Here is a 27,234-nt window from a genome sequence, read left to right on the forward strand (position 1 = left end):
AAAGATGGCCCAAAAAAATGTGAAAAATACCTAAAAATGACATTTTTCCTAAGACAAAACAAAAAATGAATGGTCTGGCATTGTTGGATGATGCAAACAACATGAAATGGTTCAAAATGGACATACGTTTGGCGGGAAATTGGAAAAAAAAATGACACTCGAGCCTCATGTACAATGATGCGTGTGCACAGAAAATGTGGTGTTTCAGTGAGTAGTTTTGCGCTGTATTCTATTATGTTGCTTCGGAGTAAATGGATACAAAAAATCTCCTGCACACAGCTACTTTACAGATGATTTGCGTATTTGTATGAAAGAACTGCGCATAGATTCATGCATTCACACAGATCAATTGGTGTGTACTCAATGTTCGGGTATGAAATCGACCCAGGTTCTTGTCCTTGAGGCGCCAGGTCTCCAGAGAGCAAGTACAGAAGCGTTTCCTTACAGGTCGACTGTTTCTACTCAGACAGGCTGTACTGCAAAGGACAGTTAGGAGGGAAATGAAAAGTCTCTGCTTCTCTCAGAGGTAATTCTGTTTAATAGTTGGAAACGGTTGCACTATACAAATCATACAGTTGAAGTGATTGAGCCTGTTGTGGACCTTTGGGTTCCTTCATGTAACTACAGGTAGGCAGACACGGAGGGGTGGGGGCTGGTTTGATATGTGACTGTGCGTGTGTCTGTTAATAGTCGTCGATCTTGTACTCATAGTTATAGTCCAGGATGGAGTCTGTGAAGCCGCCCGGTGTGGAGGACTGCCCCTCCCCTATGAACCACGGGTTGTACCAGGACTGGGTGGTCACTGGCGTTGTGGCTATCGTGGTGGTGGTGGTAGGTGGTAACGTTGTGGTCGTCATGGATCTCAATTTCAAAAGCCTCAGCTGTCGGAGGCGACGGAGGCGGGCGATCCGGAGCCTCCTCTGCTGCTCGCTGGTCAGATGCGAGCCGTGCGAGACCACGCGCCTGTTGCTGTTGAGGACCAGCGGATACTGAGGTCTCCTGTTGCCGTTGCTCAGCAGACGGATGGGCTTGTTTCCGTGGAGAGCCATGATCTGAGGATGGAACACAAAGTGAGCCGAGGTCCAGCCCGACCGTTCCCGAGTTCCACCTCACCTGTTTGATCCGATCCCAGTTGGATTTGGCCAAGTTGAAGCTGCAGGTGGTGGCCCCTGACTGGTAGCCCACCACGCAGAGTTTGGTTTCAGGTGAGAAGCCCTCCGCTCGCACCGTCACCCGGTACTCTCCGGGGTTCAGCAGACGCCAGTAGTCCCCGGAGGGAGCTGGGAGAGAGTGAGGTGTCAGTTCACTGCCACCAGTTCTGCTCTCCAGTCAGAAGCTAACCTGTTGTGACGTCGTGGTTAACGCCCTCCACGGACACTGTGGCGTTGGCTATCGGGTTTCCTAGCTGATCCTTCACAATCCCTCTGATGCCTCGATGAACCTGGGTGAAGAAGACACACTCGAGCAGTTCGTGTTTCTCTGCGTCTGCAGTGGTCAGTACCTTATATTACCCCAACACTGACAGCTACTAACCTGCTCCATGAAGACGAGCATGGCCTCTCTATTCTTCTCCCATTCGTATGAGAGGTCACTCTGATGTGGGAACTTGTCACAGCCCAGGAACATGGACAACTCGAGGCAGTTGGTGTGCAGGTAGCTGAAATCGTTCATGCCTGCAGAGGGCAGACACACCCTTTCAAACACATGACAGACTTGAAATCCATCAAGAAGACAGCGAAGAAGACAGAATGAGCCCCTCCCACCCGCACCACGAATAAAGGAGAGGCCATCTAGAAGAGAGGAAACTCCTCTCCTCCGTGCTTACTTCCTGAGACAGGCCTCCACTTGGCTCTGTTGACGATGCCATGTCCTCCCACGGCCGTGTCTCCCTGGCAGGAGGTGTGGAAGTTCTGCATCATTGCCAGGTGAGTGGAGGCGTAGGAGATGGCCAGCCACCTGAAGAGCGACTCGTCGGGGATGGCCCGGGGTTCGTCCTCTGGTTCCGAGTACTGATACCCGCCTCCTCTGGTGTCCTCCTCTTCCTCTCTTTGGCCATAACCGTGGTCGTAACCCGGGTCCTGCCTGTGGTCGTAGCCATGGTCGTACCCTGGGTCATGGCCCCGGTCGTAGCCCCGGTCATAGCCCCGGTCGTAACCCTGGCCCTGCCACTCCTCCGCTGGCTCAGCATAACCTCTGCCCCTCCAGTCTTCCTCAGGCTCCTCCTGATAGCCCCGCCCCCACGCCGTCACATCGAAGGGCTCCTCCTCTTCGTACCTGAGGCAAGACGGCGTCATGACACACTGTTTTGGACCTCGGGAGAAGACAGGGGCGGAGGCTTACTGTCTCTTCTTGCGGCTGTGAGGCTTGGTGTCCTCAGGCGGTTTGTTGAGACGGAAGCTGTCGAAGGGATACGCCACAATCCTCTCGCCGCCCTGGAAGTTGGCGCCCAACACAAACGGGTAGCTTCTCATCCAGGAGATGATGGCCCTGGTCTCCACGGCGATCTGTCAATCACAGCTTTCTGATTCAGCACCAAGCTTTTATGAGTCTTCCTCAAGAGGCGGCGAGTCTCACAGAGCTGTTCGCCTCCATGTTCTCTGGTATGGGCACATGGTGGTTGGGGGTCACTTTGGGCACCAGTCCTTTGTCTTCTGCATCCCACAGGATGGTATTCAGATCCGGGAAGTTTTGGAAAATGTCAAAGCCATCTTCTGTGAAGTGGCCGGTGGTCCAGCTGCTCAGCTCTGACCCCTACAGGAAGAAAGTGAAAAGTGCGGTGAGTTGGTGTTGAAGAGACAACAGGAGTGAAAGTTGGAGAATGAAGCAGCGACTTCAAATCCAGTGAAGACAATGGGATTTCTTACGAATTCAAAAGCTCTTTCATGTCCATCTGGATTCAGCGAGGGAACCAAGTGAATGCGGATTCCCTCCACAAGCCGCTGAGCTCGAGGGTTCCTGTCCTTGTATTCTTTACATAGGTACTGCATAAGGAGTAGGAGCATCTCTCGGCCCACCGCCTCATTCCCATGGAGACCGGCTGTGTAGCGGAACTCTGGCTCTCCTGTCGGTATCACCCAGAGAGAGAAGCATAGACGCTGAGACGATTCTTTAAAAAAGTCAGGACGCGACAGGAAACCCAACCTATCTCGTGCTCGGTCGGGTTCCCAGAGATGATCATGGCCATGATCTCCCGCCCACTGGAGCTGCGGCCCAGGCTGTAGAGGTGGGTGATGCTGGGACACTCTTCATGCACTGCTTTCATCCGCTGAGCGTGAGACAAAAGCAAGAATGTTTCAAATGGATTTCAGAGGAAATAAACCACAATGAAATCAAAACAGCCACCAGGGTTTCCAGGAAAAACACTCACTGAAATCATCTCGGAGTAGCTGTGGTGTTTGAACTCTAAGTAGTCCACTGGAGTCACCTCATTGAGTCTGTGCAGGACGAAGTCCTGATCTGTGGGAGAGCAGAGGTTCTCAGCCACCACCGTGTCACTGTGGGTGTTGGCAGTGTGTGGCTCTGACCAGGCAGGGGGCAGCCCAGGACCTCCAGTCTCATACAGAGGGTTCCGTTCCAGCTCTGCGGAATGATGCGGATGTAGCGAGCCACCACCGGCGCTGCTAGCTGATTCATCACTGGGGTCTCTGCGTCACTGTTTCCAAAAAACAGCTGGGGAGAGCAGAACAAACATGCGTAACAGCAGGCAATAAAAACATCTTTTCGTTCAAATCCTTTGTGCATTCATTAAAAACAGAGAGCTCAACTTCAATTTGGAACAATGATTGATCTAAATCCATCCACTTTTATATAAGGAGTGTACATTTTTTACCAACATATTTGGATGGAAATTTGTCACGGTAGTAAGTTGAGCCCAGAAAAAGCATAGGAAGAAAGAAGCTACCAAGGTTTAGACCAGAGGTGGGCAATTCCATTCCCTTAGGGGCCAGGTTATGTATTGTGACGGTTGAGAGGGGCCGTCAAACCCAAAGACAGGAGGGTCAGAGAAAATTGAAAATAAAAATCAAGTGATGACATCATGTCTGACTATGAAATTACTCTTAAATGCACAGAAAATGTTGGTTTGTTGTGTTTTTTTCCACTTAAACCACATTCCATTCAAAAGATTCTCAATATGTCTCATACATTTCAAAATCTACTTTCAATTCTGATGTATTTTAAGGGACAAAAAAACAGTGTCAGTTTTTTTTTGCTCTGATTCCATGAGGCCACATAAATACAGTCAAAGGGCTGCATTTGGCCCCCGGGCCGCACTTTTGCCCAGGTCTGCGACATGCATTATAATTAAAATGAAAGAATAATGCACTATAAATAAATAAATATGTTTCTTCAAGTCATTTGGGTTTTAGACATCGCTGCCCAGATGACCCCTGTTCTCACCCAGTCAGTGTAACCATCATGGATGGTGGTCCACTCTCTGCTGTCGTTGCTGAAGGCCAGGAAGTAGGAGGTCACATAGTCGCTCCTGAAACAAGCCAGTGAGGGATTAGAGCATTAAAAATCGAGAGAGGTGCGATGAACTTTTTTGCCCAGGTCCTACTCATTTTTGGAGTTTCGTCCCTGCGTGATGACTCCGGTGAACTCCGTCTCTCTGCGTGCGTCTATCTCGAACCAATGGATTCTGTCCTCTGAGTTTGCACACCAGGCGCCACCTCTGACGTTGTCCTCATCATCAGAGCCCTGATACACACAAGCGTTTGTGACACATCAAACACCTTTTCTCATCCGAAGAACACAACAAAAAATGCATTCAGCTTGCTTCCTCACACATATTTAGGGCGGAAAAGATGCTATATTTTTGGAGGAGACAGAGCTTTGTTGTGGTTCCGGTCCAACATTAACACACCGGACTTCGTACCCAGCAATGAGAGGCGTCCAGCCCGGGAAGATGTACTTTGCTGCTCAGCCTTTTTTTGAGCCGATTACAAACGGAAACTTGAAAAGTCGGAAATGAGCGTGGAAGTTGAATAATAGCAGTTATTTTCCAGCACGTGTCTGCAGCCCAGTGTTTATTCTCGGGCCCGGCAGCAGGTAAGTAACGGTCTGAGGAGGCGCTGGGAGCCAGCCGTGACTGATGTTACCTGCGTGTTGAGACGAGCCCGCTGAGGGGAGAAACTGTACTGCAAGACGGAGGAGGCCGAGAGCTGGTCCGACTCGATCTTGTGCGACTCCATCCCCAGCGGAGGACACTCTGACACAGACACGTTCACCAAGTCAGTGGAGAGAGGACTCAAGTCAACGGACTCATTCTTGAAAAGAACTCACTCTTTGGCTCCTTAAATACTTTTGGTCTTTTCTTGGCCCGTTCTTCTGCCTCCCTCAGTCTCTCTTCTCGCTCTGGAAAGAATATTTTCATTCAATTCAGATCAGGTAACATGGGAACTGGTCGTAGTCGGATAAAGCCTGGAAATCCAGTCGACAGTCAACAACAAAACTTTTTGCAAATTCCTGTTTGTGTCTATGGAGGAGGCTCCAGATGATAAAAGTCATACATCAGTCCTTCTGCTCTTAGGACAAGAGGTAGGCGACACCCAGAATAGGTTGCTTCTCTCAGGGCACGTTGAGACAAACAACCATTTACACCCACAGCTACGGACAACTTAGAGTACTCAATTTATCTCTGTATGTTTTTGGACTGTGGGAGGAAACCGGAGTGCCAGCAGTGAACCCACCCACAGGGAGGTCACACAAACACCACACAGAAAATACTGGAGCTGGCGCTTGCAACAAGAAACCAGCCGAAAGTCTGGCTCATACTTGAAGCACGTAGTTTCGCTTTCATCTTCTCCACACACGTGTCTGGGAACCATCTGCGTCTCACTCCGTTTGCTCTGAGCGTCAGCTGTCCTCCATCTCCAACTCATATTGAACTGAAAGCGTTTTTCAACTTGAACCTCGCTGGCGTTGAATCCAGCACACAGGAAGTGCCCTCTGACCCCAGCCCTGGAGGGGCAGTTAATCATGTCCAACTCTGACCTCCACCTGACCTCTACTCTGACCGACATCCCAAGCCAGCCACAGTCCTGTCACCAGAAAAATAAACGGATCGTGACCTCTACACACTCTTTTTGACTTGAATAGTCTTCTCCTAACAGTTCAGTGGGTCCAAGGTTCAGGAGGTGGTCAGCTCCCCCTCCTCATTCCTCCACGCTCCAAATTGGAGCCAGATTCAATAGTACCCGTTGCATGCTGGGAAATCACAAGCAAACTCTCTTATGTAAAATATCACCGAAAGGTTTCACGCTCCGACGGTGACAGCCAAACACCATATCACTGCGCACGTTGAAAAGTCCACATCTGGATGGTCTTACCTCGGGCTTCTCTCTCTCTCTCCTTGGCTGCTCTCTCCCTTTCTCTCTCCATCCACTTCTCTTCAGCCTCGTCCACTTTCCTACCTGGGGGAGTATTTTGGACAGGGTCATTACCACAGGCTTTCACCAGTTTTCTCAGTCACGGGCACTAAAAACGTCACGCCGTTTCACATTCACACATCTGGAAGCATGTCAGTACGACTCTTTTTTTTTTTTTTTTTTTTTGCTGTGCTGGCAGAAAATCTCTTGCTTTAATCAGACTTGTGTGGGATTCCAAGCACGTACTTGAATAGTCGTCGTAGTCGTCATACCACGTCTCCCTCGGCGGGACAGATGTGGCCTCCTCTGTGGAGAAACAGTAAAGTTTCCCTCAGACAACATGGCTTCATCACCAGTGACGTTTTATGAGACGGTTTGTTTTCATCCGCAGCTCTTTATAGCCTGATCTGCAGCAACAGAGGAGCTTCTCCCTGCTTGGGTGAATGTAAACACCTGCCATGTCATTACAGCTGTTCCACTTCTCATTTGCCGTCACAACAATCCAGATTTGATGAGAAGCTTTTGTTAATTCCTGTCAAAACTGTGGCTGCTGGAAAAGTAGGTCAGGTTCACTCAGTTCCACTACTAAGTGACGCACATGGATCGCTCATTGCCTCATATGTAAAAGTCATTTCCGATAAAGGTACAGGTGAAACCAGACCACATCCGAGCGCCGGTGTTTACCTGGTAGATTCTCGACCGTGATCTCAGGACTGACTTCTTTACCATCTGGGAAGGGAAGGTTATCTGGAACCTCAACTGAAATAGGAGGAAAACAGAAAATGAGAGCGAGTAGTAGGAAGGTTTTTGGCTGCAGATGTTGGTGGAAATACTGAGAGGCGGCATGGAAACAGGCAGTAATGAGACAGCTCAGTCTGGACCTGAGGATGGTTCTGGGAAACTGGTTACATTATGGCTGAGGGTGAATGGTGCTCGTCTAGAGGAGATCAGGATCGGAGTCCTGGGTGTCAGACTGAATCCTGTAAGGGCTGTGTGGGAAGATCAGGAGCACGCGCTTCACCAGTCGGGTGTGAGAAAAGCTGAGATCAGTGGATTGTCAGGCTGCTGCTGCTTATTTGATGAGAAGAAAAACCCACATCCTCATGGCTGGGACTCATTTCATGCTCCTCATCCCAATTAATACCACATTCATTTTTCTTGAACAAGGCATGTTCATAATTTTGGTCTAATCACTTCATGAAGACCATATTCTCCACATAAATGCATAAGAGCTGTATGATTATTATTAAGTCTGTACCCCTTAACAAAAACTTTCTTTGACAAATATATATATATATATATATATATATATATATATATATATATATATATATATATATATATATATATATATATATATATATATATATATATATATTTTAAATAAAAAAATGCAACCTCACTGGATATTCTGTATTATTGGCATTTTACATTTTATTCGACTTTAATCACAAATCTTCAATTTGGTGCCTTTTATTGAATTACTTTTGAAAAACCTTTTGTGTGTGTTTTTCTAGTTGTGTTTGTATTTATAAAAAAAAACCATAAAACCATTTTCTTGGCATAATATGTTATGATGTTATTGTTTGTGCATTCCATTTTTCCTTGGGTACCATTTCTCTCAAAGAATTGTGTCTATTATTTTGTAATAATTAGTTTGGTTTTTTTTACTCTCATAATTAAGCCACAACTCGACTATTATAACCACAATCTTTAGTTTGATGTGGTGTGACACTGACTAAGCCAGAAGGGTCACACCAGCAAACCTCAGGTTGAAGTGAAGGTACGTATCATGTTGTAGTCAAGACTGTGTCAGAGACCAACAACTGAATTCAGATCAAATTACTAGTGCGTTCCAATGATAGTATTTCAGTTCAGTGAGAAAATAAACATATGTGTGTGTGTCTATATGACTAATAGACTTATGTGTCTGTATTCTACTGTATATTCCTTTTGATCTTGGCCACTCACTGATCTTAGTCTCGACTGCGCCCTTGAAGACTTGGGCTTGGACTTGATCAGTGCATGCTCAGGTCTCAGCTACAACACCAGCAGACACCCTCAGTAAACAAGCACACAAACATATTATCCCTGATGTGTGAAATATATTTGTTATGTATTTGAATGGGGAACTTTCAATGTGCACACCGAGTAAAAAAAAAAAATGCGTGTCATCAGTCCCCACTCCTTCTGTAGCTATCCATGGAAGTGAGAAGGACCAGGACCATTACCGAAAAATCCCAACCACCAATTCCCTTAAACATGCACAGAGTTAAATTAAACAGAATTTGTTCAAATTCAGCTCCAAAACAAACTGTCTTTTATATGTGTCTTGGCTTTTACTGCTGCAGTTTGTGTAGCGTTTGTTGTGTGCTGTCCGCTTGTTAAGACCCACAAAACATTCCAAAGCGAAGCAGAATAAAGTGAAGGAAAACTCAAGCAGACGTACATGTGGCATCCCAGTAATCGCTGTCATCCGTCCCAGCATTGCCGTCCACCTCAGGAGCAGGCGGCGTCGGCTCCACTGCCTTCGAATAGCTGTCGGTCACAGATGCGTACGGATCTTTCTCCTCTGGAGTCCAGTAGTCATCATAGTTGTCGGTCACAGTTGAAACTGGATCAACCTCATCTGGTTTCCAGTAATCATCGTAGATGTCAGTCGGCGTCGGTTCTGCTTCTTTTTCATCTGGCTTCCAGTAATCGTCATAGCTATCGGTCGCTGTCGGTTCTGGTTCTTTTTCATCTGGTTTCCAGTAGTCATCGTAGCCATCAGTGACAGCGATGTACGGATCCTTCTCCTCGGGTTTCCAGTAATCTCCATCTTCATCTGTGACCGTGGCAGCAGTGCCTTCCTCATCAGGATTCCAGTAGGAGTATGGAAGGTCTGTAGTCTGGGTCTCAGGCTGAGGCCTGGCTGGTGTGGGGTCGGCCTCCCAGTAGTCATCTTCTGACTTCCAGTAATCATCCTCTGATGAAGACAAGGAGAGAAAAGCCCAGCATTAAACATGGCCATGGTGAGATCATTGCTTCTTCACTTACCAATGTCAGGGTAGGAGTAGTCAGTGTAGGTCTCTGGTTGGGTGGGCGGCTCAGTTGGTGATGCTGGTGACAACACAAACGTCAATAACTGCTGTCTGAATGGTTGAAGACCAGACTTCTTCCCTCACCTGTTGTGGTGGGGGGCTGTGTTGTTGTGGTTATCTTTTGTTTGTCTTTCTTCTTCCCTTTCTTCTCACTCTTGGGTTTCTTGGTGGCACCAGGATCTTTAGGCTCTTTGTTCTTCTTCTTATCCTTCTTCTTTTTGCCATCTTGCGGTGCCCTCCTTACTCGTCCTAAATAATCCAATCCAATTAAAATAAACAAAAATGGATGCTGAGGCTGCAATATTTTTAATACACAGCAACCAAAATAAGAACTAGAGCTTGAAGAAGATAAATGAAATATGAAGGTTTAAAAATGATGTTCAGAAATTCTCTGCTGCTCATTCTACTGAAAAGAATGAGAAATAGTCTTTGAAAAAAGGACCTTCGTGAAGGGGGAAATAGAAGCTTGAGGTACTTCTGCAGACATATTTGTGGAAACTTTTTTTTTTTCCACGGTTTGTGCTGCCGAAACCGCAGCTTCCCTCCGATGACACACGTACGTCCAGACTGCTAATAAATGTGTCACTATCGCCTCAGTTATTACTGACAGGATGCATTTAAGAGTCGGTTCCAAGGCCCAGTTAATCCGCTAAAAAAACACTTCTACCTCATTCTTAGCTGTGAACACAGGCCTGAGACAGTGTTTATCCGTGGAAAGGTTTCCACTCGGGGAGTCTGTCTTTTGCTTCATATTTATAATAGTCCAGACGAAAGAATACACCACGATATCAAGCATCTCTTGAGCCTTATACAGTAGTCTAAATCCATTTGGCACTCTACTGTTTCATAACAACAACACCTAACCCCGATCATTTTCAATTGAAAATATGATGAACCTATGTCACAAGAGCAGCTCCACAAGATGCGATCTGCTTCTGGTGACCTGGTTTCCAAACTGAATGTTTATGCACAATGCATGTGGACATTTCTGTCTAGAGTAGTCGCGAAACCCTGCACCGGACGTCACACTTTGAGTCTTGCTTAATACACACAAGATATTGAGACAGTGCACAGTTTTTTAAATTCAACTCTCTCTGAGGCGCTCTCTTCACCTCCCTTGCTCTTTCTTGAAGGCAGGAACCTTTAACCGCGAGCAGGTGCCACAGTTGCAGCTGATTCACCTTGAGGGCAGTGACCACGCACACGATATCTCAAGTGTTAGTACACTGAAATAACAGCTGTTCTGGGGAGTTTTTCAATGAGGAAAGTTGAATCAGACTAGGGCTCCTTATAGAGATTTATTCAAAGAATCCCTGGGAGTAACGTTTTGCGATGGAAGACACAAATCTTTTCTCATCCTCTTTTATACCCGACACAAGGACGTCACGAAGAATGAGCACGTGGAGTACAAACGCTCGACCTTCAGTAGCATGACATAGCATCCCACCACCTCCTGTTTCCATCTCAACTCTACATCTTCGTCCTGTTTCAAAGCTCCTGCATCAGTAATGTTCTACAACATAGCCAATAAAAGGCTGTGTTGCCTCTTTCAAGTCTATCTATCGTATCTTCAGAAAAGTCACTTAAAGTCAAGTTCTTGCCGACCGTTTTAAAAAGTTCAGTCCAACCCCAGCGCAGTGGTTCTCTCAGGGACCTGGACTTTAGGTAGAGGCAGGGAACTGATCACTCACCTGTCTGTGGCACCTCCGGTGTGTCCCTTGTGATCCTCCTCAGTCCTTCTGAATCCACCACTTGTCCATCATCTCTATCCAGGGACAGGTCAAGCTGCGAGTCCGGTTGATCCTCGCGCGTCTGCTGGACAGACACAATCCCACCAGCGCTGTCTCCTCGCCTGGGGAGCAGCAGGCAGCAGAGGGCCAAAAGAACCACAGAGCCAACCACAGTCTGGTCTCTCATAGTTGCTGGAGTTCTTCACCGCAGAGAGCAGACCAACTCTGTGAGGACCTCCTCTTCACCTTTATCCCCTGCTTCTTCCTACTTTGACTCCAGCAGAGGAGTTTGTGCAGAAGACTCAGACTGGGCTAGACTGACTTGCAGAGGGAGGAGGGGAGGGAGGGGAGGGGAGGTGGGTTAAAGGGAGACAGGCGGTGATACACAGCAAAGGAGCGGTCCAACCAAATGAAACGCTTTAATTGCCCCCAAGCCAGTGGTCAGCTGAAACAACAGCGCAGAGATTCCCCTTCACCTGGCCGACGAGTCAGAACAGGTGCAGCGCTCAGATGGACGGGGGAGAAGGATGGCGAGGGAGGTCCGGCCGATCGAGGATACGTCCACTTACTCCAAGTCCAGTCTTCCTCATGAATTCCTCGGCTGAGACTGCTGACCTCGCAGCACAGAAATGAGCTGCAGGAGCGAGGAGTGACTCCAGGGAATATGAATTCCAGAGGAGGAAGAGAGGGGAAGAACCAGGAGCCAGACCGGGACGGGCTGAAGGGGGAGGATAAGATTTGTCTGTGTTTGAAACAAAAAAAAAAAACAATCATGAAAGAGAGAAATGCTTGGGAAAGGTTTTACCGTTTCATAAATCAGGGACAACATTCAGAAGTTTCATTGAAGTTCTTTTTTTCCCCCCTGTGTAGTTGTTGTGGTTTGTCCTCCCTTACGTCCAGTGGACCTTCATCCAAAGTTTTAGATCAGAACAGCCTGAACGTCGGCAGCAAGGTTTTCACCACAGTTACTCGCTCACTAGATCATGGCTCTCACTCTCCAACTGTAAAAGTGTTTTATGATTTATATGAAGACGTTTTCATGAATGACTTGCAGAGAGCTGGTGTGCTTAAAAAACTTCACATTTTCCTTTAATATAATGTCAAAATTAAAACTTACATTACTGAAGACTTAAAGAGTTCCTTTACTAGTGCAAAGGCACAAAGAGTTAGAGGTGAGCGTGAAGGGAAAATGATCATTTATAATCTCAGGAATTGAGACGGCAATATGAAGAGCAAAAGAAAAATGAATAACAATTATTGGGTTTCAAACTTAACAACAATATTTCTAGGGAGTCATTTAAGGCAGAAAACTATTGTTGCTCGACAATACAGAACGATGGAGGACAAAAAGATTGTGCAGAAACGTGAGTTTGACCTAGTTTTCAGACTGAAAACAGAAAAATGAAAACATTTCTGGCTTCCACTTGTTGTCTTTTGGAAAATATGTGTGCCTTTTTAGCGTTTTAATTGTTTCATGATTCTTTTTAAAAAAACAAATACGGAGCAGGGTTCGATTGTTTATATGGGATTGCATTTGTTTAGTGGATGAAAATCTGCTCTTCAATAAATGGATTTCAGCACGTTCCTGGATCAGTAGGAGACGAGATGACTGCGGCTGAGAGGAATGCAGAAGATGATAGCGACTGCAGTAGGATCAAACTAAGGGGAGGCCTCATCTGGAGAAATATTACAAAATATTTTCCCTCCTCCTCCTCCAACTATCTCATAATAATAACAGGGATGTGCGTCTGCATTTTTTTCAGCTATGGACATTAATTATTGAGCTGGTCGAAGCCCTTCAGCATCTGGAAATAACAATATTTGTGTGATATTGTGCAATAATGTTGTCTAATAGGACAGTGGAATTCTGAAAAATTATCTAGTGTTTGGAACTTTTCCATCTGGACGGAATCAAGTCCAGAATTTCTATTTGTGCAGGGAAGAAAATATGGATCTGTTCACCTTTGGTTTGTCATCAGACACTTTCTCAGAAGGAAATGACATTTAAGTGCAGCTTGTTTACTTGAGAAAACTGCAACTCAAATGATGTGGGTCACAATAAAAATGTAGCACAACACAAGAGATAAAAACATTATTTAACCAGTCACAAATGAATAAAAAATATATCAAAAACAATAAGTGAAAGGTTTCATTTAAACTGAACATTGTTGGATATCATCAATTGAGAAAGAACTGTTTATTAATATTTACTGCTGGTTATTAAAAAATAAGTATATTTACTATGTATAATAATTCATAAATAAATATAATAAAAAAAACCCACAGTAGAATTAGCAAGAAAATTACAAAAGTGCCTTTAATCTCTTGCTAAAACTAGCAAGCTCCAAAAAAGGGCCCCACATTTTTTCCAAAATATTTGTCTTTGTCCTTTAACATGTAAGTGATCTTCTCTATTGGAAATAGCTGAGGAAGGCCCAGTATCCAACAACCACTACTTTGCTTTGTGGTCCGCCTCCATGTCAATGCAATACATTTTCTCTGTGTGTAAATTTCAAAAAATTGATAAATATAATTCCACTCTTCCTATAGTAATGATGGCCCGGGTATATTCCAAGAAGAGCAAGCAAAGCAAAGGATCACACTGGATTCTAATATGTGATATTTTTTCCACTTCTGAAATAGCATCAGCCCAAAAGTCTAGACATTACTACACTCCTTCTGATGTCAAAGCTATTCTAGCAGAAAGTCTTATTTTTACATTTTCTTGAAGTAACTTTGATTGCGACAAACAAACAATATAGAGTCAACAGGTTTCCACTGAGTTTCAGTGAAACAAGAGACCCTGAAGTATCCTGAGAGATGTTTACACTCTCTCACTGCTGCCGATTGATTTCCTCTTCACCACTCAAAGCTCTAACATACCCTTCTCTTTTTTAGAGTGTTTCTTCAGGCTGGACTTGTATTTTCCTCTCCTCCTCACAACAACAGCTTTCATCATATCGAGGTTTGAAAAACAGAAACTACTATAAGGTGATCTTTCTGCTTTAGTGAGCGTCAGCATCTACTGGGCAGGAAACAATGACATCAGGGAGAAAGAGAGAGGGGGGAGGGAAGAGTGAGAGAAGAGTGCAGTGTTCCAGCAGGCTCTCAAGGTCCACATGGAGACTCATTCATACCACACGACCTGAGCAATGCTGTTAGATACCACTCTTTATTGACATCTTCTGGAGAGCATGACTACTCACCTCTCAGAATTCAAGGCAAACTCTACGAGCAGATTTGCCAAATAGTCTTCTGCTGACTGGTCGAAAATATTTCCATCCTGTGTGTGTTGTGGTGATTCAGCAGGCCCAGTCATCTGGATCTGTGAAAATGGGGCCGCGGGTCTGATTGAGTGCAGATGTATTATCATGCAGAACCAGGCTTCACTCGGTGGTGACCCCAGATCTCTAAACCAGCACCAAGCAGTGGACCAAGCAGAGTATTGAAACAAAATGGAGGGAAATGAAAATGATTAGAATGTTTGTATAAATGTTATAAGTTTAAAGGAAACAAGCGAAAGTGGTTATATAACACACACTTCAGAAGGTTGGGCCCTTCTCCTGGGCAACATCCACCAGCTCCAACTGGGGGATCCTGAGGCGCTCCCCAGCCAGTGAAGAGATGTAATCCCTCCCCCTGGTCCTGGGTTGCCCCCTCTGTCTCTTCCCAGTTGGCCGTGCCTGAAACGCCTCCAAAGGGAAGCGTCCTCAGGAGACGCCCGAACCACCTCAACTGACTCCTCTCAATGCAGAGGAGCAGCGGCGCTACTCTACGCCTGACACCTGTCAGAGAAAACTCATTCCAGCCACTTGTATTCATGATCTCATTCTTTTGGACATGACCCACAGCTCATGACCATAGGTGAGGGTCGGGACAGAGATTGATCATCAGTAAATGGAAAGCTTTGCCTTTTGGCCAACTCACTTCCCTCTCAGTCAAAAACAAGACCCCAGGATACTTAAACTTCTCCACTTCATGCAGGACCTCAAAGTGTACAGTGCTTAGACAATGTGTCTTTCCATAGGCACAAACTCAATATAACATCCGCACATAGGGCAGAACAAGAGCAAGAAAAAGTGCAGAAATTGAAGACGCATTTTGTTCTTTGGTAGTACAATCACAACACTTTCACAGGGTGTGAGTTAGTCGTAAACTGCCCGTATGGTTGTGAGTAGATGGAACCCACTGATGCTTGCTGTCCATCAGGTTGCGTGTGGGCGTTTAAGTTACACAAATGTGCTCCATGATGTGGCAGGTCCAATGAAATCTTTCAGTACAACACTCCACCCACAGAGAAGGGTCAGTGGATTATTTAGAAAAACATGATTAAAAGAATGCGAAAACAAATCTGTTTCCCAGTCCACTGCTTTTTGATCTGTGAACAACTCAGGAACTAGCCCTCCAGACTGGAAATACTGTGCAACTGACCCATTTCTTTTAGGGCAAAGGTCCATGGAACAGTAAGAAGCCGACAGTGATTGGATCCCCACGGCCAGCTGGATGGTTTCATTTCCAACGTTCACAATGAACTTTCAATGGCCAGAATGGCGACACAAACCTGGCTGCCATGGCCATGGAAAGTGGCTCAAATCAACTGTGTTTACAGCCTTAAATGTTGAAGTGCGTGGAGAAGAGATCCATGAAGCCCGACTTGCCTATTTAGAGTTTATAAAAGTCCCACTGAGAGAGCGTGTCAAATTAAGGAGTTTGACTTTTACACTTATTTATACCTCCCTCGGTTGCTGGTGCTGGTTGAAGTACGAAGGTCCAGGAGCTCACAGATGAACTTAACCTGGAACCAGCAAGGAAAAGTCTTTCATCATTCAACAACAAATACACACCACTGGACTTCAGCTCATTTTGGAATGAAAAACAAAGACACTCACCTCCATCAGACCACTGATGTCCCTTTGTTTGACTCATTCACATGGGTGAGGTTGTGATCCTTCATTGGACCACCCTTCCTTGAACCCCTTCCAACCTCCCAAAACGGATGCAAAGTCGTGTAGAACGTTTTTAAAGAGCATTTATTAAGCTTTCTCCATACAATACATTAAATGTACAACAGCACATAGTGTATTCTGGAATAACTCTTGGTATAAAATAGGGCTTCTACAATCAAGGTACAGTCATAAAACGCTCTGAGGGACATGACGACAACAGCAACAGTAAAACACCTTCATATAAAGCGCAGGAGATTGAGAGAAGTGATTGTATCAGTCCAGGTGCTGCTGAAAGCACTTCACACCACACACCTCTCAGAGCATCTCACGTCCTGCAGGGACCCGTGTTGTTATTTTGTTTAGCTTTTTCTCTCTTGGTTCACAACTGAGGAGGTTTTCTACTGATGATGACCAATGCTTTAAATCTGAGCAGAAAGGAAACCGCTGGGCGTGAAGAGAAATCAGACAGTTGAAGCACAAAAGGATGACGGCTGATTGAGCATTGTTTGTGACACTACCTGTGAACGTCTGGTTGCCTCTGCGTGTTTTCTTCACATCGAACATTTAAAACACAGCATAAGAAAACCGTACCGCCACTGAAGCCACGTGAGACCTGCTTATTCAAACTCCAATAAGATCCTATCAGTCTGTTAATGTGTTGGCCTAGATAGCGATAAGAAAAGTGTCTAAATATCGCACACATAACATCGACTAGCTTTTCATAACAGCTCGCCATTAAGTAAAGCTTTAGTTCTCGTATATAGATGGGACAATGAGTCTGGTTGGAATGAGAGAAGGCCCAAGTTGAAGAAATTGAAGAGAGAAGACTGGAAGGAAAGATATTTCTCTTGAGGTAAGTGATGTGTTTCAGTATAATGCCCTACAGACAATCATACAGTTACAATCATTGATTCTCTATATACAACGTCCTGATTTACACACACTGTACTGCTCCTTGGATTGAAATGAACAAACCCAAATGTCACTGACTGGATGAGAGTTGCTTGTTGATGAACAATATGGCTGTTGACTGAGTTTCCTCTTGCTTCCATCGCACACAAACACGTCGAATATCTACAGTGCAAAATTTCCTGATCCATCAAGACACTTGCAAAAGTTTGGCAAAACTTCATTTTTGTTTCTGGGGGTAATGCCAAACGGAATGAAAGGGACTCATCACCTCCAAAGACGCACTCAACTGGGAATCTGTTTTACCAAGCCTGTGTCATCAATGAAGATGTAAAGGGGAACTAAAAAACAAACTCCACACAGGCCACACTCTCACTTCTTCTGGGAACACAAGATGGAGCCAAGTCTGATCAAGTGCTGCATTCCATTTGCTCAAAAGTTAAAGTTAATGTACCAGGGATTGTTGCTTCAGAGTGAGGGGAACAATAGTGGGATGTAGGATTGAGTTGGAGCGGCGGCCAGCTCACAGGGCTCGGAGCCCATCAGGCACTCTTGCACCAAAAACGCACGTTTTATTTTTTAGCTGAGAGTGCAAAAAAGGCTGATAAGACTACCATAGGAACATGTTTTCAATGAAGATATCTTGTAACTCATCCAGTGTTTAACAACCCTGCAGGGCAGGTGGTCACGAACTGCACGGGTGCATGTGAATGAGGTGGAGGCTCCATGGAGTTGAGGGCCCGTTCAGGGCTGCTGATCTTGTCAGACATGTACAGGTCACAGCATGAATCCACAGAGTCTAAATAGGACGTGCAACACAATTCACAAAAAAAAAAATTAACAAATCAAAGTGGCCCCCCACTGCAGGAAGGACAACCTGGCCCATCTCAACCAACAATTATTTCATTCATTGATTGTTTCATTTTTTTTTTAATGTCAGCTAATCTTTAATCCTCAACCAGTGAACAGTGAATTATTTTTCGATTAAACTGCATATTTTGTGATTTGACTGATTAAAAAAAGATCAGTTGCAACTTGGTGCCAGGAGGTTTAACTTCAACCAGATGTTAAAGTGCTGCAATAATTAAAATCCTAACTTCAATGGTGGCCATGAGTTCTGTCAAAGGCAAAAATCAGAAAATTGGCCTTCCCTTATATTAAAGAGAATGGTCGCATTGACAGCAAGAGACTCAAAGGAGAGACACTGCTTCCGTGCACAGGACAAAGTCAGTGGAGGTGGTTTGAGCATCTTACGGTCCCAATAGAAACGTTCTCAATTCAATTGGACTGGGAGATTTAACATCTATTAATCGCGGGAATGTCGACACAGACGCACTTAAATCTAAGGTAGACTGATTTGTTTCAAATTTATTTATTCATTTGTACTAATGAGAACCTCAACAACTTCGGACCACAAATGGAATGCAGCATTACCAGCACAATGGCGCCATCTGCAGGTAAAAGTAGTGTAGTGCAGAGATGAAATGAATGTGCTATTATATTAGTAACATTTTGCAGACTTGCTGACAGGTGACATCAACAAGCTTTTCACCAAAAAGGAGGCTAAAAGATGCTACAGTACTAGTGCTACCTGAACATGCTACGGATCAAGACTACAATAATGGTGGATGGTTTCACTTCGGCACAGAGTAAGAGCCAGCTTTGCTGAGAATCTCCACCCATCTGGGGCTGCAGACTAAGGGTTAAGAGACGTCTGATGAAGGTAAAACAAAAGTACCATCACCACAGCTTGATGGGTTAAGTACTTAGTAATGCTGGTATTTTGTGAGCAAAGGAAAACACCCCATCTGTAGTCAGTTCCTGTCCCACTCGCACGCACGCACGCACACACACACACCCCAGTGAGGACATTTCATGACATGACACATGCCCTCACCTCTGACCCTGAAGTGCTTCTAAATATCTGCTGTTTCCAAAAACGCATATTTGCCATTTTAATGCATCTCAGAGGGTAAGGCCTGATCAAAACAATGCTCTCACAGAGACAGCCATACAAGAACGTTAGCTTGCACACAAACCCTGAATTTAGGAACGATGTCTATTGTGACACAGCACGATCGTTTTGATTATCTTGAATGAGAGCTGGACTTGCATACTGTACCATACATCTCCAAAGAGAGGCACCCTCCATCTATATCCGCTCATTGTTTAGACACATGCGCACACACCAACACACACACACACACCAACACACACACACAAAATAATCTTCAGAAATTATAAAATACAATCGCATGCTTCATAACGGAATGTAGAGAAAGGTCAAACCAGACTACTGAGGGCCAGGTCAAGCCCTCAGCTTCAGAGTATCTCAAGGGTTTGAACCGTGACCAACTAAGAATGCTCACAAGATCTGGTGTGGTTAGAGTGAATCCTTCTCACGGTAACTCCATCCATCACCAGCTGCGGAAATGTTCCAATACAACACAACAGTTGCGCTATTTGTGAAGACGACAGTCACAGTTAGAATTAATCTCCTCAATATTATACAGCAAGTTTGGACTGCAGCTTCTCACATTTCTTCACATCTTTGATAGCATTTAATTCACTCACGCTCTCCAACAACACAAAGCTAATTCGAAGTCCACTAAGAATGATCAATAGATTCTTTATCTTTCTGATTTTTCCTAACATAAACGTAACCCCCATTTTTAGCTAGAGGTCACCAGCATGCTCATGTGACGGAGCACTTACACGGAAATAATCGCTCCATGCCATGCACCTATATAGATTTTTAGACTTCTACATATTGTAACTCAAATGGCAGCTTTCAATTTGGCTACTAAATTCACACAAAAGTGCAATATTCTTTCTTTTTTCTTAGACATCTGACCTGAATAGTTTGTATATTTAACTGATCTCTGTTAAAATATAATAAATTAATTTAAATATTCTTTGAGTGACAACCTTCAGCAGCACCCCAGCATTATTGGAAGGTTCAGGTAACAAGTTCTTGATTAGGGTCTGGTAGCTTTCAAATAAGACGCCAGACACACTCATGATCAAGATACACACGCGCTCTCGCTCTCGCTCACTCACACACACACTTTAGCTTAGATGAGCCTGGCCTCTCCCTCCATGTCCGGTGGTAGATCACACACCCCAGTGAAGTGCATCTCCTTCCCCTTGGCTTTACCTCGCTCCACCAGGTTGGGAGAGGACTGCTGGGTCTGGGGATCTGGTGACGTTCCACGAGGTATTCCACCGGCACGTCTCTCTTTCAGGAAGACCTCAAGTCGACGGAGCATCTGCTTAGGGTTCTTTTTGGCAAAGAGCTCAACTTCTAAAGAGTAAGCGAGAAGATAAGCTCAAGATGAGACCCCACATATGTGCTTAGAATTATGAGCTGAGGTTTTCACCTTTTATGACAAAGCCAGAGTCTGCAATAGTTTTTTGTTGGCTCTTCCACAATTGGTAAAGGTGCAGATAGGTAGCGACGAAAAACTCATTCAACACTCCAACCACTTGCTGACGACGGTTACATTCCCTGATCAACCAATAAAACACGATGAGATCTGAAGTTTCGACAAACAGATGATGTGTAAATCAGAGAAACAGATGAGTGACTCACTTTGACAAGGCTTCTTCTCTGAGTACTTGCAGAGCAATGCGGGTCATGTTGATTGACATCACACTGAATGGAAAGTTCTGCAACAGAGGACATCACATGAAAAATATTTAAACACACCCAAACTTTACTGATGAATTCATCGTCTAAACTAGAAAGAATCTCAACCCCAACTACACAAAGGACACTAGATAAAACACTGTTTTAAGAAGCGAACAATAAATGGGAGCTAGACCACCAGGGAATGCCATAGGTTTATTTAGGGACTTTTTCAATGAATGATACCACTTTGATGTCAATATTTCAAAAGGTTGTAGCTTGAAAATGGTTAGAGATGAAGGCATAATGAAATAGAGAAAAATCTTATTGATCCAAAAGTTTTCCTTGGGAGTATATTCACTCAGCCAATTTGTACATTAGGACGTTACCTGGCGGCCGCCATGGTGTATTACATAACTGTAACAAATATTTATCTGATCCACAGTTGACATTCTTCCTCATCTCTGAACCACCAAGGATTTTTGTGTCTTTCTATTGTAACTTGAGTTACACACGCTATTGGTCCTTACCCAAACCTATCTCTTTAAAAAAGCAAATTGAATATTAGCTAAATCCAATTTTAGCAACAAGTCAAACTAGAAAAATGACTCTAGCTGGACAGCAATGTGAGACGTGATAAGACATGCTGATACCTGAGTAGGGTGCTGAGATAACCTGTATATATCTCGAGCCAAAGGTAGAGTCTCTGGGTCCATGACAAAGTAAAGGGTATGCATCAGTCCCAGAAAGCCAGTGCCACGAAGGTCTGTGGCTGGATCGGTACCTTCAATGAGAGAAAATGGGCTCAAAATCCATTATCTTTGCAGTAGCTTCACACAAGGGAGATGTAAAACACCCTCACTGAAGTCAATACTGGCCACGCAAGGAATTGCAATCAACATAAATGATTAAAATCACAACAAAACAGATCCTGACGAGTACATTTTAAACTTATTTGATTGCAGGCATGAAATAGTTAACAATTGGTATCAACACAATTCACATTACAAGCCACATTTAAATTCCTTGTAGAGCAGAAAATCTAAGTAAATAAGAGCAAGAGAACAAAAGCTTAGGTTTTACAACTTGTTTTAGGACATTTCCACCTAAAACATCTCAATGGTGGCACACTCTCTAGCAAATTGCAGTGTTTAAAGGGTGGTCTGAGACACTCAGCACAAGAAATTAAAATAGCAGTTGAATGCACAAAACTGTCTCTACAAAACAAACCCACAAATTCTTTACCTTAAAAAAAAGACAATTCAGACATCAGGGCGTTGAAACTGGAAACACTAAGTTATTTTACAACACACAAATGCCCCATGAGGTTAAGCATTAGAGGTGATGTTTACCCTGAAAGCCGATGTTTTCCCAGTGTGTCCCATAGCGAGGACAGTCCAGCCTACTGCCTGTCAAGCGTTTGTAAATGGTCTGGAGCACACGCATATGGACGCTCTGGCTGTTGTCTACCGGACCTACAGACACACAAACACATGACATTATGGATGAGCAGTGGATAAGTTTTTACTTGATGACTGAACAAAAAGATGCCAGAATAGAGAATACCGACTTGCTGCAGCAGTGCATGGCAGGACATTTTTAAGACAAACAAGACTGGAGAAAGACTTACACTGTGCGATGGCAAAGACCAGATCTCGCTCTTCCAGGAGCTCCCTGTGTAGGCGTGGCGGTCCAAAGAGGAAGTGTGTGATGGCAGCTAGGCCTGTTCGGCGAATAGTTGGCTGGATGTTCTTCTGCAGGTACATTGAGATATTATACCTTAACATTGCATAGTTAGACGAGTGTCACAAGTTCATTATGTGGCTAACTTGTGTTTACATAAACAGGAACTAGAATTAACAACTTTGTCTATACTTTTACGCCTCTTCACTTGAAATCACAGACTCATTCAGGACGTGATAAGAATGTGAAAATTAGAGGAAAGAGTAAACCTTCCAGTTTGCACATGAATTCTTTATCAGAGCAGTTTGGGCGCCTTACAAGCAGGTCCCCGAGGTCTGTGGTCTGGAAGTACTGCAGGGCTTCGTTGAACGAAATGAGTGAGGTTGGGCTGGAGTCTTCCGTGAGAGCTACATGTGTTGATGAACATAACATTAGCTAAGACACCAACTTAGTCATCAAAATATGTGTAATGAACCCGACCTGGTTGAATGTTCTCCAGAGCCTCCCACTCCTCTCGAGCCTTTTCCAATTCTGAATTTTCCTCTGAAGAGAACAGCAAAAACAAAGTAAAGGCTTAACAGCTTCTCAGTAACAATGTTAACCTAAGAACATGCAAGGGGGAAAAAAACATAGACTCTTTTCTTATCTTCTGCAACTGTGACCATGTCCTTATAAGGTAATCACCGAAATAAATGATCTTCCAGTTGCTCAATCATGTCATGGAGAATTTTGAAATACATGCCTTTCCCCATGTAAAAAAAAAAAAATCAAAACCCACTCAGACACAAGAGCAACAAGAGTCTCAGGAGCAACTAAGCACAACTTGGCATATAAGAAATGTCTAACAACATTTAGGTTGCATGACAGAAAAAAATAAACTATAACTTAAGAAGAAGTCTTCTAAAGTAAGAAGAAGAAAATTATTTGGGGGAAAAGTAAAAAAGGAAAGGTGTATATATATATATATATATATATATATATATATATATATATATATATAGTCTGTATTAATTTGTATTAATCTGCTGTATTAATCTGGACATTTGTTTGTTTGAAATTAAACAGATTGTTGTGCTCAGCCTTCACCTGGAATTGTGTAATGCACATAAGGGCTCGTAACACATAGGATTTGCATCAGTCGGGCCATGCAATCCCCAAAGCAGACAACCACGTACTCCAGGGAGGTTTCCCTATACAACAGGCTACAGGTATCTGTAAAACATAATCTTCAGAGGGGAATAAGAGTCTCACCTTCAACCTCAGCCTGTTCCCCTCCAGCTGCCAGACTCTGCAGAACACCATTCTCCTTGAGTGCTGATATCTAGACAATAACCAAAAGTTATATTCTCAAAGATGGTAGTAAAATAAGAGCTGCAGTGATGTTGAGGAGAAATTAGAAATTGATTTACCGGCAAGGATCTGAGTGGTGCACTGCCAGTGCTGTGATCTTTGGCATTATGACTTATAATCATTCCATTCATGACCTTGAGGAGAGAAAGTTGGTTTCACTAACTTGTCTACATTACATTTTAATACGTTTTAAAGCAGCTATGGACTTTCTGGTGTGTGTGCTTGGTGGAGTAAACTTACAGGTTTGTGGTTGGAGTGTCCATTGGAGATCTCCTCAGATGGTTTACATTCATGGGACAAACCATTTAGGCCCTAAACAGTGTTCAACCACAAAGAGGTTTATTGACATGAAAACATCAATGATATTACCCTTGTCAGGGTAAGCAGTCAGGGTCCTTGAGCGAGAGACTTAACCCTGGTTTGTGGTTAAGATGACGCACAGCGTCACAGTCTACTGCCATGAAGAGGTGAATGTAAAGCGCTTTTGTCGCTGGATAAGCATGGAAAGCGCTATATAAGTAAGAGCCAAGCCATCAAAGCTGCCAACAGCAAAGCAAGCCATTGCTTGGGCTGATGGACCGAGTACTTATCCAGGAAGGGAAAACAAACAGTTTAAATACACATTAAAATAGCATTTAGACTAGAAGCAGTCTCACTGCAATGCTCCTCATTAAAATGGCCTTATTATTATTACAGCAGGGCCTTTCAAATCGTCAAATTTACACACCATAACAACTGACTATCAGTCATGAAATTGAGCCTTGTTGAAATGTTTCTAAACAAGGTGTCACACAAGGATTAAGACAAGCATGTAAGATGTGATGTTGCGACTACCAAAACCCATGCGAGGATAAGGGTAAAAGCACCGTCAGCTGGTGCCACGGCAACATGCCAGGAGAGCCACAGGAGAGATTACAGACTTTAGGTCTTTAAACACACGTTACGGTTGCATATGAGCTGTAGATAGTCGACTATGAAACAAATATGGAGGCCCATTATCTGTAGGTGGTGGCACTGCCATGGTAACAATAACATGAAGATAGCTTAAACAACAGGTGTGGCTACCTGGCTCAGAGAGACGGAGCACAATAATACAATCAGATTATAAGGTCAAACATAGCAGGACTTTACCTCAATGACATCATTATCTTCAGCCATTGCATGGATTTTGTTGGTTGGCAAGCGTGGGTGAGATCCTGGCCTCTAAAGGCTTGTCAAGTCCTGGACAGACTGGTGCTTAGGAGCTGCTGTAAGGACCGCCATGACTGCTGTAGTGTACATGAGTAGTGATGACAAGTTTCTCTTTTCCCTCATCAGTGAAAACAGTCCCCATTTCAGTTGGACTCTTCTTAACTCTCAGTGATGATATCGGTCCATGTTGTGGAAGTCATACCAACGATCTGCAGCCCGGGGCTGATTATTTGGAAAGGAATGTGAAAATATCAGTCTAAAAGAGCATGAGAAAATGTCCAACCATCAACATAGACGTTTTAGGGAAACCGCCAGCTTCCCTCTTCTCCACAGATCTTTTATCTCTGTGAGGTTACTCCTTGGCCCCATCAGATGTGCACGAAACCTGGGTGGTGATGGCGATGACATAACTGTTCAGGGCTGGGCTCTTCCCACCCAAGGCTCTTCATTACTTTGGATTTCAAGACAACTTCAAACAAAAACGGCCTTCCTTGATGCTTTCAAATCGATTCCTGAGGAGGGGGTTTTCACTGTGGAAAAAAAGTTGAAACAGAAAAAAGAATAGATAAAGTTAACATTATATGTTATATTATGTTGTATAGTTAACTTTAAAGTTAACTATACAACAATGCAGTGAAGAGACACCAACTTTTAAATCTCAAGGGGGTTGAACAAAACAAAAAAGCAAATCTGAGTCTAACTGTCAAAAATACAGGTGTACCCAAATTTGTGTGTCACTGTAAAAGGACTTGCCACATAAGCTTTTATTAAGGTGACCCTATAGGGTAAAACCAAAGCAGAGTCAGATGTCAAATAGTTAAATAAGTAGATCAACTAATTAAATACTTTAATGGTATTCATAAGTTTGGTTAAAATTATATTACCATCAATCAGTTCACCACGCAAATCTGACCACTGATCACTAATATGCCATTGAAAATGAATGAATGAATGAATGAATTAAAATTTAACATCCTGCTCTTTATTGGAGTACGAGGGTCAAAATAATAGCAATTGAAATTGTAATTTGAAACTATAAACCTCCGTACAATGACAACAAATAATAGTAGTCCTATAACAACCTGTTTTATAGTTTTAAACAACATGCTTATAAAAGATAGTCCTGTGAAGAAACGCATACTTATCCAGACATAAACGGGGACACTACATTCGCCTTTAAATTGTCATCATTAAAACGCTGCATATAAAGATTAAAGGCATCAAATCGGTTGTAGTTGACGTCCCACAAAAGATCGTAATCGTCCCACTATTTTGACATGTCACTGATAATAACCCAGTGACAGCTGGAGCAGATGAGTTGGTGAGGAGGAAGACGAGGGTGTGTGACAGTTGACAGCTGCCTACTGTAACATCGCCACAGAAGCCGACGTTATCTGTAGCATCCAACAAGCTAGCAGCCCCGCAGGCACAAAGACGCAGATCCTCTTCTCACACAAACCAGACTGAGGCCGCCGCATTGTCACACGACCAAAAAGCAAAATGACGTAGCTTACAACTAAACACCGAAATAAACGGAAACGGGTGCAAGCGCGAAGATACAGACATATTTGCCGACAAGAGAAAAGCCAGCTGTCAGGCTAACTCCAGAGCTAACTGGAAGTTAACATGGAGGGAGTCGGTCTTAGCTTTCAAACGTGGTTAAATGTGTTTCAATACTACAGGCGTGAGACTCCTGCAACGGACTACAATATGCAGTAGTTGGTTTAAGTATGGGAAATGAAAAGGAGCATTGAAAAGTACCTGACTTAGTGAGTGTTTCTCCCTCCAATCTCAGCTTCCCTTCCCCCGTTTCAGTAGCCACGGTAATTACAGATGCATCATGGGAATTGGAGTTTCCGGTTGAAAACCTTAGCTCATTACGTCATCGCTTTCCTCTCTCAGGAAGAAGAGGGGGAACTTCAGATGGAAGATTATGGAAAAGTCCATTTGAAAATACAGCACAAAAATCGTAATTATAATTTAGAGAAGATAGATGTTTAATTGAACGACCAAATAATATTGCATTGGCCCATCAATGAATATGATATTTAAATAAAATTAAATTACAATGAGGTTATTTATTTAACCTTTTTTCGTGTACTATCAAATAAGTCTGCCTTTATATGTATCCACAAATGAGGTTTTATCCATTTACTCAGTTTTCTTTGGTAAAAATGTACTTAACCTTCCAATAAAAAACGTATTGCTTGTGAAGACCTTTAGTTCGTCCACAATTCTTGCTGACACAGTAAACGCAGATACATAAGTTAAAGTTTGAGAAGGTTGATGGAGGATGACAGAAAGAAACAACTGACTAAATGAAAGCTGTCATCACTTTCAGGGAGC

General features: G+C 43.7%; 2 protein-coding genes across 2 annotated transcripts; both read right to left on the reverse strand.

Annotated features, from left to right (window-relative positions):
* Nucleotides 1-525: 525 nt before the first annotated feature.
* aebp1b (AE binding protein 1b) lies at nucleotides 526-11,918 on the reverse strand. The gene is made up of 22 exons (XM_053870293.1): nucleotides 11,143-11,918; nucleotides 9,536-9,700; nucleotides 9,408-9,470; nucleotides 8,818-9,336; nucleotides 7,053-7,127; nucleotides 6,615-6,674; nucleotides 6,330-6,413; nucleotides 5,284-5,355; nucleotides 5,100-5,209; nucleotides 4,559-4,698; nucleotides 4,399-4,483; nucleotides 3,525-3,669; nucleotides 3,368-3,456; nucleotides 3,142-3,265; nucleotides 2,865-3,061; nucleotides 2,575-2,751; nucleotides 2,341-2,504; nucleotides 1,826-2,274; nucleotides 1,534-1,673; nucleotides 1,342-1,441; nucleotides 1,114-1,280; nucleotides 526-1,052 (listed from the first exon to the last, which is right to left on the reverse strand). Exons 1-22 carry the CDS (start codon nucleotides 11,366-11,368, stop codon nucleotides 684-686), a joined length of 3,720 nt encoding a protein of 1,239 aa, XP_053726268.1. The 5' UTR covers nucleotides 11,369-11,918; the 3' UTR covers nucleotides 526-683.
* A 4,168-nt stretch (nucleotides 11,919-16,086) lies between these two features.
* Nucleotides 16,087-26,776, reverse strand: elmod3 (ELMO/CED-12 domain containing 3). Its single transcript, XM_053871526.1, has 13 exons — nucleotides 26,650-26,776; nucleotides 24,829-25,418; nucleotides 23,938-24,009; nucleotides 23,757-23,831; nucleotides 23,599-23,668; nucleotides 22,828-22,890; nucleotides 22,666-22,754; nucleotides 22,295-22,418; nucleotides 22,017-22,139; nucleotides 21,318-21,448; nucleotides 20,629-20,705; nucleotides 20,417-20,544; nucleotides 16,087-20,340 (listed from the first exon to the last, which is right to left on the reverse strand). Exons 2-13 carry the CDS (start codon nucleotides 24,853-24,855, stop codon nucleotides 20,111-20,113), a joined length of 1,209 nt encoding a protein of 402 aa, XP_053727501.1. The 5' UTR covers nucleotides 24,856-25,418; nucleotides 26,650-26,776; the 3' UTR covers nucleotides 16,087-20,110.
* Nucleotides 26,777-27,234: the final 458 nt, after the last annotated feature.

The sequence above is a fragment of the Synchiropus splendidus genome, chromosome 7 (genome assembly GCF_027744825.2).
Source record: "Synchiropus splendidus isolate RoL2022-P1 chromosome 7, RoL_Sspl_1.0, whole genome shotgun sequence".
In the NCBI taxonomy this organism is placed as follows: domain Eukaryota; kingdom Metazoa; phylum Chordata; class Actinopteri; order Syngnathiformes; family Callionymidae; genus Synchiropus; species Synchiropus splendidus.